This window comes from Benincasa hispida, chromosome 12, assembly GCF_009727055.1.
Source record: "Benincasa hispida cultivar B227 chromosome 12, ASM972705v1, whole genome shotgun sequence".
NCBI classification, from domain to species: Eukaryota; Viridiplantae; Streptophyta; class Magnoliopsida; order Cucurbitales; family Cucurbitaceae; genus Benincasa; species Benincasa hispida.
This window is the reverse complement of record NC_052360.1, coordinates 41,388,464-41,402,230: the sequence shown is the minus strand read 5'-3', so window position 1 is coordinate 41,402,230 and position 13,767 is coordinate 41,388,464. Positions and strand designations below refer to the sequence as shown.

Sequence of the window (13,767 nt, the reverse complement as noted above, 5' to 3'; positions counted from 1 at the left end):
TTTCTTCATAAAAGTAGGATAGGTGCAACTTAGACTACACCTAATCCCCATATTTCCCCTTCTCCTACACACAAAATTATTTTTTAATCATTTTTTTAAATAAAAATTCGACACATAACAATCTTTTATTGGCTGTCGGTTGCACTAAGTACTTTCCATAGAAATATTCCATATTAATACATTTGTAGAAATATTCCATATTGAGAAATGCTACAAATGTATTGATCACTTGGCTCAAAAGCTTACATTATTGCTCCTATAATTCAACTAATAAAAAAAGGAAATCACAAGAGAAAAATGAAATTTACCTTAGATAAATTCAACAGCAAAGGAAACGCATCATCCTAAAAGAACATTGAAAGGTGGAAGAACAGCTTCCTGGAATTCAATAACTGGTACAAGTAGTTCATGATAAAACTGACTACTATTCAGCAAAAACACTCTGTATATACACTTTTGGAACAGAACTACATATTATGAAGACATCTCATTTCTGGAAGGAACTATGCCATTCCAAATGTACACCAATCAAATGCTCTATTGGATCATATCAAAATGTTACAAAGAAAAATTGTCACTGTTCCATCAATCAAGATGTAATTGCCCTCTGTGATATATATTTGCTTGGTTACTTGAATGAAGCTCGAGAAAGCCAGTCTCATTTCAGCAGCAAAGCCTATGATTATTTTATGTTCGAACATCCTGTACGGTCATATTTAAGTTAGCGTTCTAATGATCTGTTACAGTTTCAAAACTCTCTCAAGGATTCCCTTTTTTTCTTTTTCAGCATAATTCAGTTAAGGGGAGTGAAGGGTGATAATCCCTTGGCATGTTGACTCTCCATTTCCAACAGCATTAAGGATTTCTGCCTCTGATACCTGTTCCTTTTTGCAGCAAGAGCTGGGAAATAATTGTCAGAAGGTAATACGTTAGCAGAGAATCCAAGCAAAATGATTTGTTGCATAAAAGAAAATAACAAAAACTAAAATATAGCTCTCTGCACGAGAGCGTATAGTCAGGACTTAGATTATCAGATTATGAATATAGGAGCCTCTAAATACTCATACTCATCACCACCGGCTGATGTTCACAAGCATGAAATGCAACGGCATCAGAAATAGACTTCTGAAAAGAATCTAATATACCCATACCCTTGATTTTACATTAAAAGAAGAAAGAAAGAAAAATGGAACAGGCAGATATTTCGAGATATCCTAGCTCTCACAAGGTTCTCACTGGATTCTTCATTCCTTTTTTGTCTCTTCCCCTCATTCATCAACCTGAAGTCAGCAGGTAAGACAGTGGGAAAATAACTAACCCAAATCCTCTCAATCTTAGGATATCATTCCCTCTCCCACTCCTACCAACATCAAGTATTGTTAAATTGACTACATAGAAGTTTGAAATGGGAGGAAAAGAAACTCCTACATGCCAGATGTCACTTAAATAAGTATCATAATAGATTCACTCATCCTTCACTTTGCTTCAAACTAGATTAATCAATGAGGAGCCAAGGTCAAGTGTATAAACTACAACGCCAACTTTCTCAAGCACACTATGAACACCTAATATATTCGTGTCTTAAAATTTTCCTTGCTCTCAGCAAGTATTTAAGAAAAAACTTACTCCCCGGTAAATATCTTCTTTTTCATGCATTGTTAGACTTTGTTAGGGACAACAAACCTCTCTATAATTCCATAATGGAATGGCATTGTCTAATTTGAGCCTAAAGCCTTCATGGCTTGCTTTAGGTTTCACCAAAAGACCTCCTCCTACAAATGAAGATAGTTATCCTTGCCAATATACCCATGAGATCTTTGTCTAGCCAATGTTGCACTCTCAACAATCATTCCCTTAAAGAAGCCCCTCATATAGTCCATCCATTTGTATCCTCTCACGGTCCTATCAAGAGTTTTCTCTTATTTAGGTCAACTAATTTTTATTTTCTAGAGCACACCCCCAATATCTAGGTGAACTTTCCAGCCTGTCTGAAATCCACGTCAACTTCCCAACCTGGCTAATATCCAGGTCATCACTTCTTCCTTTCTATAGTAACTAAATCATAGTGGGATAATTTCTCATCGACCATCTTCTGTCCCACCCTTTAACAATCCTCCCAACAGATAAAAGACCATCAAGCCTCCATCAGACTGCCTTGTCTAATAAAGCTTTACTGCTCACCCCTTTTTGTCGTCCATTAGAGGATTCATCTTCTCACATGACCATGTCTTTGAGACTCATCAACATTTTTTTTTTAATATCCGTGAGTGTCCGGACCAGCTTATGCGCACCTCGACTAATCTCACGAGACAACCTGCCTGACCCTACAACATTTAAGTGCCAACGAAACCCATAGGATATTAAATCCTAGGTATAAAGACTCATCAACTTTGTTCAGTACCAAAAGGTTTTACTGACACAATTAAGCTTGGTGATTTTCTTTTACTCGAGATCGGAGGACTGTTTTGTTAATCTTAATTCTATCCTAAGGTGTTCGAAATCATTTCGGTCTTGAAGAGTAACAAGGATAAGAGTTCTATGTGTGATATTAGTTGTGATTTTACCAAGATTGAAAGATGGGCTTCCATAGCAGGTTGTGAGATTGGATCCAATTCTTATTTATTCAAGTCTTCCTCTAAGAAACAGTATAATAGTTTGGCCTTTTGAAGTTCAGTGGTTATAAAGGTCCATAATAGCCTCATGGAAAAAGGTTTTCTTTTATAAGGGGATCGGATGTCGTTCATTTAGTTACTACTTCCTTCCTATCTTTATTTAGGAACCCTTCTATGAGTGCGAGGATGGAGAAGATGACGAGTCTGGGAAGGAATTCAAGAGATGAGATCTCACTTGATTAGGTGGAAGATATCTCAGCCAATCAATCTTTAGAGGGGTTGGGCATTGAAAATTTTAAATTTCGTAATGACGTTGTTAGGTACCCAAACATAGAAAATACAAGAAAACACTAAAGATTTATGTTGCAATATCAGTAGAGAAATTCAAATTACAATATATTATATCAATTCAAGAGGGCTATCTCTCTTGAAGTCCCACAATAGAAACTGTCACCAAAATGATACACCTTGTAAGGTCCCTAACTCTCCACATCTAAAATCAAGGCACCACTGATTAATTACCTTTAAGCACCTACTACTGTACTACTAATATTTCCAATATAACCCAATAATACATAATTCTATCAAAATAGTTTGTGGTGATTCCTCTTGGAAACCAATATGTTGTGACACAGAATCATTTTAAGCACGTATAGATGTCTTGCTTGTAAATGGATCTCAAACCAAGAGTTGAAAAGCCACTTTCAAAAACTCATGGGAAGTCTATTGTTTTGGGGTATGAGAGGTTCTTTTTAGCCATTTGAGATTCTTGTAAGGTATATGTCTTCAATTTGTTTTCAGGAGAATCGGTGGTTGGGTGATAGCACAAGAAAGACCTTGGTCATTTACTGTGAGGTTGCCAGCTCGCCTTCTTCCTTTGGAGTCTGTTTCAGGACGTTCTGGATTGTTTTGGCTCATAGCAGTATGATTGAGGAGTTGTTCTTGAATCCCCCCGTTCGACATAAAGGAAGAGTTATGTGGCAGGCTTATCCTTTTGCTATTTTGTGGGGCATTTGACTTGAGAGGAATAATAGAATATCTAGAAGAGCTAAGAGAACTTGAGAAGAGGTTTGAGAGATGGTTAGTTTTAATTAGTTTTTATGGGCATCCATCAATTGAGGTTTTTGTAATTACCAACTGAGTCTCATTATTGTTAATCGAAGTTCATTCTTGTAGCTAGTCTTGGAGCTCAGTTACTGAGAGGAACAAAACCTTAGGGAGTGAGGTGGGGAGTGCGCCCGCTATGGGCCCAAGTTATTTAGCATGAGGTATTTTGGGTAGTTTATTAATTTGTATAGGGGCTAATGTGGAAAGGGGTGGGGTATCTTTTTGGTTGGTTGGTTAGTGAGAGTGTGGAGAGGTAGGGATCTCTCGAATTCTCCCTGGGTCCCTGTAAAATCTATGAAGATCAATAATAAAAGAGGTCTCTATCGGTCTTGTACATAAAGTACCCTTTTCAATTTTGAGACTAGAAGGAAGATAGGAAAAACCGTTATCCTCCCTAATCAACACGATCTAAATGTTTATAGGTTCTCCCTCTGTGTAAAATATCAGAAAGTTCTCTCCATTGACTACGCTATTTTTTAATACTTGATTCCTCTGTCTTTGCATGACTTCTTCAATTTCAACGGGCTAGCAACTGCAATTGTTCTTTCCATGTTTTCATTTTTCAATTTTTTTCAACAAAAACGGTCCAGGACGTGTCTCTCACGTGCCTTGGCGTGCTCAAATTTTTCTAAAAATAATAAAAGGACATACATTTCTCTTGGAGTATTAGACATGTCCAAAGCATATACTAACATATCCATGTCCAACACATGTTTGACATGTACACATTGTCCAACCCAATGAGTGCGTGCTTGGATAAAGCATTCGTGCTTACTCGAATGCAAATATCCTTCCTTTGTGGTGAGCTACTATGAGCTAAGAAACTTCTCAAATAGAGTCCCTTCTTGAGAGAAACAAAGACGGATAAAGGTTGCCTTCACAATTCATCCCAACCAACTTCAAAATGGTCTCCTCTCCTCTTCCAACCGATTCTAGCCCAACACGTTGCTCTTTGTAAGTATTATTTAGCTCAAACAAACCAACCTCCAGACTATCACCATCAAAAGTCAGCATCTCCAAACATAGCAATTGTAGCTCAACTGCTCTTTGTGTGGCGTAATAGATTCTATCGCTACAAGTTTTGATGATATCCCTTTAATCAACTAGCCTTTCAGCGATATTTCCAATCCCAAGTGTGAGGTACTCTCCCATTTCTTCAAATATTTAACCCACTTGCGATGTCATCATCTTCATGCTTTCTCCAATGACTTTGCTACTGCCTCCACAACTTGAGTGAATTAGTTTTCCAATAACTCTACCTAACCTAACACCCTGAATTCCACGAAAGCTTTAACTCCAGCTACCATCTTCTGTTCTGCAACCATTTGCAGCCATCTTATCACTCTGATAAAACATTCATGGACTATACAACTTGCCAGTTCTCAGTTACAAATTTCTTTCATGAATCCACCCCACCAATGGCCCACCCATTACTTACCGATCATTCTTTCACACCAAAACGTACAAAATTTTGAATCAAAACAATCCGACCTCTTCTTACACCCTATTCTTCCCTCTCCTCTGATAAAAAAACTGAACTTTGGGGCCTAACAAAAATCAAACAACATGCTCCTTGTTTTTATGTAGAAATAAGAAATCAATGTGCAATTATTAAGATAATCCAGTAGAAGCTCATGTTTATTTTCTTACTGAAATAACAAATGTTTTTTACCTTTCAGTTTCTCTTTGGTAACATTTGAAGAAAAATGATAAAGGTATCAAGACAAACAGAAAAATGGAAGTCTATAAATCTAAATAACAATTGCTTCCGTGTAAAAGCTTAAACTAATCACATAATTGATAAAATTGCGGTTTAGCTTCGGGTGGGGGTAAATAAAAAACGAGGGAGAAAATAAAGGTATTTCAACTAAATACTTACACATTAATTCACTAGGCAAGCCGAAATCATAATCATTTCTACGCCTTCTGATGCAGCATATGTAGAAAACTGCCAGCAGTGCACAGAAAAGGATGGCGGATGATACACCTATTGCAATTTTACCAGTTTTAGACAACCGCCCATGTTCCCAAAATATAGGGCATGTTGGCAGGGAAGGCACACCACACAAACCCTTGTTGCTAGACAGGCTGCGAAGGAAAAAAGGGGAATTGAAACACAGCACAGAAAACTAGGAGGTAAGGTAACACGAGACTAAAATGCTCATTACAAGATGAGGATTGCTGTTAATTAGTGTAGTCAATATGAATTCAGCCAACTAAAGATTTTCTTCGAGTAAAGCCATCTTCTAAACTTTTGCAGCATGATTCGGAAAAGTTTGGTAAAGAATGCAGATTCACTTGATACTAAAGAAATCAAAATTACTCATGAATTAATTATTATTATTATTTTAATAGAAAACAATTTTTTTTATTGCTGAAATAAAAAGAGAGTGATGACGTTCAATGTAAAACTCTTAGGTTTGAGAAAGAATCAGAATACTCTATTCATTCACCAAAGATATGAATATAGACAAGTGTACAAAGTATAGAAAAGTAAAAGAAAAAACGAATGGAAAACCCTAACTATAGAATTATAACATTCAAGAAAAAAACGAAGTCCTGTAGAGGAAGAAGAGTTGAAAAAAAAAAAAAACAATCTAGAAAATGCCGTTATAAACGTCTACCAATTTGTTCAACAATCATGAAAGAAACTTGAATTCCATATTAACTGCAAGGTAGACTAAAACTAAGCAGACAATTCCAATAATGACTTGTTCTGAAAAACCGCCAATGATATCCAAAATTAGCTGGTAACTTTGATGCAAATCGTATCTCTCAAGATTAAGATTTGAAGCAATGACTGGCAATATTCGAAATTTGGAATCATAAACCAAACATCTGATTATCCTTGTTAACAACTCCTTAAGCCAAGGTTAACAATTCCAGAGGACGTCCTTTTGTCCCCTTCTCCCTTTGTGAATAATAGTTTTATCTGTACTGAGATACTCGTACAAAAAAAAAAAAAATGCCTATATTTTCATAGAAATTTTTCGAAGGATCTAACCCACTAATATATTTTATTAATACATAATTTCAATCTAATTATGTGTCACGACTAAAAGGCAATTCTGAGTGATATTTATTGGAAAAGAAGAGAAGAAAAGAAACACAGATTTACGTGGAAACCCTAGATCAGGGAGAAAAACCACGATAGGAGAATTTTTATTTTTTTAATTTTTCTGATACACAGTACTCAATACAGAACAGGTATAAATAACCAAACAGAGAGAAACCTAGGCAGTAGATACTGAGAAAAAGACTAAAACGCCTTTAGGGCTAAAATACCATTTCAACAATATTAAAATTGAAAATCAATAAAAGTGAATAATTTTTATCCTACTTGCATTGTGTAATAGTCATGCTTGTCCAGTGCATGTTGCCCATGGCAGAATGTCCAATCCATCCCCCTTTTTATCATGCTTTCAATGTATTTCATTAGTTAAGTTAGTTTGTTTTCCTTGTACTTTTTGTTGTAAGTGACCACTCACCCTTTTGCACATACAAAGGTAGTAGATGGCTTTTTGTTCAAAATATACTATTTGGGGGTATGATTAATTGTCCTATTGTTAGGCCTCCTATCAAACATGTGTACAAGAGGAAGGGCAAAAGAGGAATTGCAACTGCTGACGGTTAGGGAGTGGGAACCCTGTGTTCGTACATGTTGAAAGAGATTTGGGTATTTTGGGGGTATAAAATCATTTTGTTCGGATTAGGGTTAGTTATCTTGTCTTTTCTTTGTGAATAGTGTATTTGGAAGAGGACTGACCTCTCTTGGCCAATATTTTTAGCCGGTGGACTATTGTTTTGGAGATTTTGGAGCTCATTTGGAGCTTGTTTCCTGTGTGAATATATTAGTAAGAGGTTGAACCTTGCAAGTGGTATCAGAGACATCGAAAAACCTGGGGAAGTGGAAGAAAATGATGTAGAAACAGATGGAGGAACATTTGAAGGCGACGGGAAATGACATCAGGCTCATGAAGTAGAAACTCCAGAGGCTGCCGGTCTTGGAGAAATCGATGGAGAAGATCCAAGTCATGATATCAGAGATGTACGCAAAGCACCAAACCCCTAAGGGAACGTCGGAGGTGACCGGTACTTCCATGAGAAAAAGAAAAATGAGGCCAGATGAGGAACAAGAAGTGATCGGAGAAGACGGAGAAGGGAAATCGTCTCAGAGGAAGGAGAACAGTGATGGGCAGGAGCGGATTAAGTTCAAAAAGCTCAAGATGCTGGTTTTTAATGGAGAAGACCCGGATGGTTGGTTCTTTAGGGCAGAGCATTATTTTCAGTTGCATTTGCTGACTGAGAAGGAGAAGTTAAAAATAGTCGTCGTGAGTATGGAAGGGAAGGCGTTGAATTGGTATCGGTGAGCAGAGAATCGGAGGAAATTTAAGTCGTGGAAGGATCTTAAGGTGGGGATTTACGTGTGTTTCTAGTCACGGGAGTGAGGGACACCGTGCGCCCGATTTTTTGCCGTCAAACAAGAAGGATCTGTCATAGAGTATTTACAACATTTTGAGGAGTTGTCTGCACCGTTACCGGACTTATCGGAGGAGGTCCTAATCAACATCTTCACGAACGGATTGGATCCGGTGAATCGTACGGCGGTGTTCGCAATGAAAACTGTGGGCTTGGAAAAAATGATGGACACGACCCAACTCGCAGAGGATAGGATTGACGTGGGCCAGACCGCCCAAGGCCCATATGGAAAGGATGGAAAACTAGTCCAAAAGCCAACGACAAGGACCCCAGATGGGATCGCCACACAGACGGTCATGTGGGTAGAGAAGGTACCCAATTTAAACTCCAACACGGGAACAAATAGACGCAAAACCCCTTTTCGGAAGTGGATGGACTCAGAGTTGCAGGCGAGAAGAGAGAAGGGTTTGTGTTACCATTGTGACGAGCCGTTCAGCAAGGGTCACCGTTGTAAAAACAAAGAGTTACGCCTCTGTGTTGTAGTGGACGACATCGAGGATCTGGAAATGGAAGACATGCAGGTGGAAGATTGCATGTTGGAGGTAAGTCGGTGGTAGAGTTGTAGCTAAACTCGGTGGTGGGGTTAACTGCTTTGGGCACTTTTAAGCTAAAAGGGAAGATCGGGGAGCAAGAAATCACGGTCATGGTGGATAGAGGAGCAACTCATAATTTCATAGGACAGCACGTGGTGGACAATTTATCGTTGCCAGTGACAGAGACGACCAACTACGGTATCATCATGGGGTTAGGGGAGGCTGTCGGATGTGTAAAGGAGTGCACGTCGACCTTCCCACTTTAACTTTTGTGGAAGATTTTCTTCCCATGGAGCTAGGCAACTTGGATATGGTACTTGGTATGCAATGGCTGCGAAAGCAAGGATCGATGACGGTTAGCTGGAAGGAATTGACAATGACCTTCAAGGTAGGAGAGATGAAGGTGGTATTATAAGGGGACCCAACATTGGCAAGGATGGAAGTTTCGTTGAAGATGATGGTGAAGTCTTAGCAGTCAGAGGACCAAGGGTTTCTGATCGATTTTCGAGCAATGGGGGTGCCACAGGGGACAGTGAAATGCTAATAAGTGACTCCATTTGGGAACTCTGGCCGGAACTAGAGCAACTTTAGCAAGAATACGAGGATGTGTTCCACATGCCTAGAAGGCTACCCTCGACCCACCAAGTGGATCACCAGATCCAACTCAAAACGGGTACTGACTCAGTCAACGTAAGGCCGCATCGTTACCCGCACGCAGACAAAAATGAAATCGAGAGGTTGGTGCGAGAGATGACGGAGGCAGGCATTATCCAACCAAGCATAAGACCTTTTGCCAGTCCAGTTATCCTAGTTAAGAAGGATGGAAGTTGGCAGTTCTGTGTTGACTATCGGGCATTAAACAGAGCAATGGTACCTAATAAATTTCCTATTCCAATGATCGATGAGCTATTAGACGAGTTATATGGGGCCCGAGTGTTCTCAAAGCTCGACTTGAAATCCGGTTATCACCAGATACCAGCGCGACAAGAAGACATACCCAAGACTGCATTTCGAACCCACGAGGGTCACTACAAGTAAGGTCATGCCTTTCGGCCTGATCAACGCACCGGCAATGTTCCAAGCCCTTATGAATCAGGTTTTCCGTCCCTATCTCCGAAAATTTATTTTAGTATTTTTTTTATGATATTTTGATTTACAACAGAGACATGGTCTCCCATTTGGAGCACTTAACGGTAGTTTTCCAGCTCCTTCGTGAGCATAGTCTGTACGCAAATCAGAGTAAATGCCAGTTCATGGGCCACTAGGTGTCTACAAAGGGAGTCGAGGCAGATGAAGGAAGATTAAAGCCATGGTAGAGTGGCCCCAGCTGAGAAACATCAAGGAATTGAGGGGTTTTCTTAGCCTCACAGGGTATTACTGTCGATTTGTGGTGAATTATGGGTCAATAGCAGGCCCACTAACGAAATTGACAAAGAAGAATGGTTTCGATTGGACTGAGGACACCATAAGGGCCTTCAAGGCTTTACAGAAAGCCAAGACGCTCCCTGTGCTAGCTCTGCCAGACTTTAGTCTCCCCTTTGATATCGAAACGGACGCATCGTGGACCGGGCTCAGAGCAGTGTTGTCACAGAACCGACGTCCCATTGCATATTTCGGTCAAGTACTTTCAGCTTCAGGTCGAGAGAAATCGGTGTATGAAAGGGAATTGATGGCAATCGTGTTGGCAATGGAAAAATGGCACCATTATTTGTTGGGTCATCGTTTCGTTGTGTACACGGATCAAAAGGCACCGAGTTACATTTTAGAGCAGAGGGGCATTCCACCCGGAGTCCAGAAATGGGTGACCAAGTTGATGGGGCATGATTTCGAGATCAGATATAGGGCTGGACTAGAGAACAAGGCAGCGGATGCACTGTCAAGGATTCCCAGCGATGCTCAGTTGAATGTGATAACTGTTCCTTCGTTGATTGGCGTGGGGGTGGTTGACAAAAAAGTTCAAGAGGACGAGAAGCTTTGAGAAATTTTTGCCAAGGAGACCCGAGGGGAGGAGACGGTTTCCCACTACACAGTGCACCGAGGAAGACTATTCTACAAGGGTCGGTTAGTTCTTGCACGTTCCTTGGAACTGATTCCTACCATCCTTCACACATTCCATGACTCCATGGTGGGTGGACACTCAGGGTACTTGAAGACTTACAAGAGGACAGTTGCTGAACTGTTTTGGGAAGGTATGCGATCAGATGTGAAGCAATATGTGGCACAATGTGATGTTTGTCAGCATAACAAAATACAAGCTTTGTCTCTAGCTGAGTTGTTACAACCTTTGCCAATTCCAAACCAGGTGTGGGGATGGATTTTGTGGTGGGGCTGCCCCATTCAATGGGTTTCGAGGTGATTTTGGTTGTGGTGGATAGGTTGAGCGAGTACGCGCATTTTGCAGCCCTGAGCCACCCTTACTCGGCCAAAATAGTGGCCACGGTGTTTATTAAGGAAGTAGTGTGCCACCATGGTTTCCCTCATTCCATTGTTTCGGATCGAGATCAGGTTTTTCTCAGCATTTCTGGAGGGAATTATTCCATGCATAGGGGACTCAGCTGAAACGGAGCATGGCGTACCACCCCCAAACCGACGGACAAACGGAGGCTGTAAATAAGTGTGTCGAGATGTACTTGCGTTGTTTCTATCAAGAGAAGCCAAAAACTTGGAGTGAGGAACTGCCGTGGGCGGAACTATTGTACAACTCGTTGTATCAGCCCTCAATTAAAACCACTTCGTATGAAGTCATTTATGGGAAACCCCCTCCGCCAATCATCTCTTACAGACAGATAGGAACCATCTCGAATGACTCGATGGAGAAACAATTGCAGGATAGGGATGAGGCCTTGGCAATATTGAAAGACCACCTCACTCGCGCGCAGGAACAAATGAAGAAGTTCGCCGACTGCCACCGACAGGACGTCGAATTTGAATCTGGAGACTGGGTTTACCTAAAAATTCGGCCTAACCGGCAACAATCACTGGCAAAACGGCGTTGTGACGTATCTCCTGGATTTTCCAGAAACAGCTCGGATTCATCCGGTGTTCCATGTGTCCCAGTTGAAGAAAGCCGTGGGCAGTCACCACAAGGTGCAATCAGATGTCTCAATGCTGAACGAACAATTGGAGTGGGTCTGGAACCGGCCACGGTCGATCAAATGCGAGGGAATGATGTTGAAAGTGAATGGGAATGCTTAGTCACCTGGAAGGATCAACCTATGCACGAGGCTACCTGAGAATCGTATGCCACTTTCACCGCCCAATTCCCAGAATTCCACCTTGAGGACAAGGTGACTCTTCTTCAGGAAGTTGGGAGGGGGGTGTTGTTAGGCCTCCTATCAAGCATGTGTACAAGAGGAAGGGCAAAAGAGGAATTGCAACTGCTGACGATTAGGGGGTGGGGACCCTTGTGTTCGTACATGTTGAAAGAGATTTGGGTATTTTGGGGGTATAAAATCATTTTGTTAGGATTAGGGTTAGTTATCTTGTCTTTTCTTTGTGAACAGTGTATTTGGAAGAGTGACCTCTCTTGGCCGGTATTCTTAGCCGGTGGACTATTGTTTTGGAGATTTTGGAGCTCATTTGGAGCTTGTTTCCTATGTGAATATAAGTAGTAAGGGGCTGAACCTTACACCTATCTTCACATCCGAGAGTTGTATGTTATAAAGCGTTGAACCCTTTTATTGCTTTCTAGAGTTGTATGACTAATTTCCATCGTTCAATCATACTGTCAAACACTTGTGAAAACCTTTTTCTCTAAACCCGTTTTCTAAAACATTTTCTCAAGAACGGGGGTGGAGGTTGAGAGAATGCCCATTGTGCCATCAACTATTCGAATTTGGATTGGCTGAATTGTTCAAGGGCGAGAACAAGTGTCGCACCATCGGTTTGAGACCCTTACAAGACTGCGATTGTGACACACTACATACATTCACCATCAATGGATATTAGAAAAGAAAAACAGAGAATAAATTAAAAGCAAACTTCTGAACTAAAAGTTGCAATATGAACACACTTAGTTGTTCAATGGCTGTTGGAAACAGATATAGTCAAGAAAAACCATCACATTTATGTCTTGAGTGCAATGACCTGACTGTTTGGACATAGATTGACTTGAACAAATGTATTTAAAAATCATTGAAAAAATTATAGAGAATAATTTTTCTACAAAATATATAAAATCACTGATTGATCTAAAAGTAACTGATAAGTGAAGGTAAATTTAATATAACACTCCCCCTACTTATAGGCTTGAAATATGTAGAAGACCCAACAAGTGGACATGATATTAATTGGGAAGGCAAATAATATTGCTAGGGTTTGAATACATAGCCTCCTGAATCACTTGCCCTAATACCATGTAAAATCTCTGATTGACCCAAAAGCTTATACTGATAGGTGAAGGTAAATTTAATAAAATATCATCTAACAAAATAATAAAAACATTTATTGGGATTCCATGGAAATAATGTAAAACATAAAAGGGGGATTTTTAAAAATAGAAAAATAAAGAAAACTATTTACACAAAATAACAAAATTTTAATCTTCTTTGATAGAGACTGATAGAAGTTTATCAGTGTCTATCAGTGATAAAAATTTACAGAAGTCTATCACTGATAGACTTCTGTAAATAATTTGACAATTTTTCTGTCTGTGAAAATTTCCAAACATAAATAAAGTATTAAACTTGTAAAACTTTTAGGTTTGAGAGAGAATCAAAATACTCTACTCATTCACCAAAGGTATGAATATATACAAGTGTACAAAGCATAGAAAAGGAAAATATCACAAAATATTTACAAGAATGGAAAACCCTAACAATATAATTATAACACTCCCTCTCAAGTTGGAACATATATGTTAATCATGCCCAACTTGTTACATAGATAATCTATACGTCTTCCATCCAATGCTTTCGTGAAGATATCTCCTAATTGTTCTCCAGTCTTCACATATCCTGTAGATACCAACCCTTGTTGAATTTTCTCACGTACAAAATGGCAATCAACTTTAATATGTTTAGTCCTTTCATGAAATA

At 39.6% G+C, this 13,767-nt stretch overlaps 1 protein-coding gene across 1 annotated transcript in view; it reads right to left on the bottom strand.

The window, feature by feature from the left end:
* Nucleotides 1-229: 229 nt before the first annotated feature.
* The window catches only part of LOC120067195 (receptor-like protein 4), a 35,250-nt gene continuing 21,712 nt past the window's right edge, over nt 230-13,767 (bottom strand). The window contains exons 8-9 of the mRNA XM_039018684.1: nt 5,599-5,807; nt 230-900 (exon numbers count right to left, since the gene is read on the bottom strand). Coding sequence (XP_038874612.1) covers nt 794-900; nt 5,599-5,807 — 316 coding nt within the window. The 3' untranslated portion in view covers nt 230-793. The remainder of the gene's footprint in view (nt 901-5,598; nt 5,808-13,767) is intronic.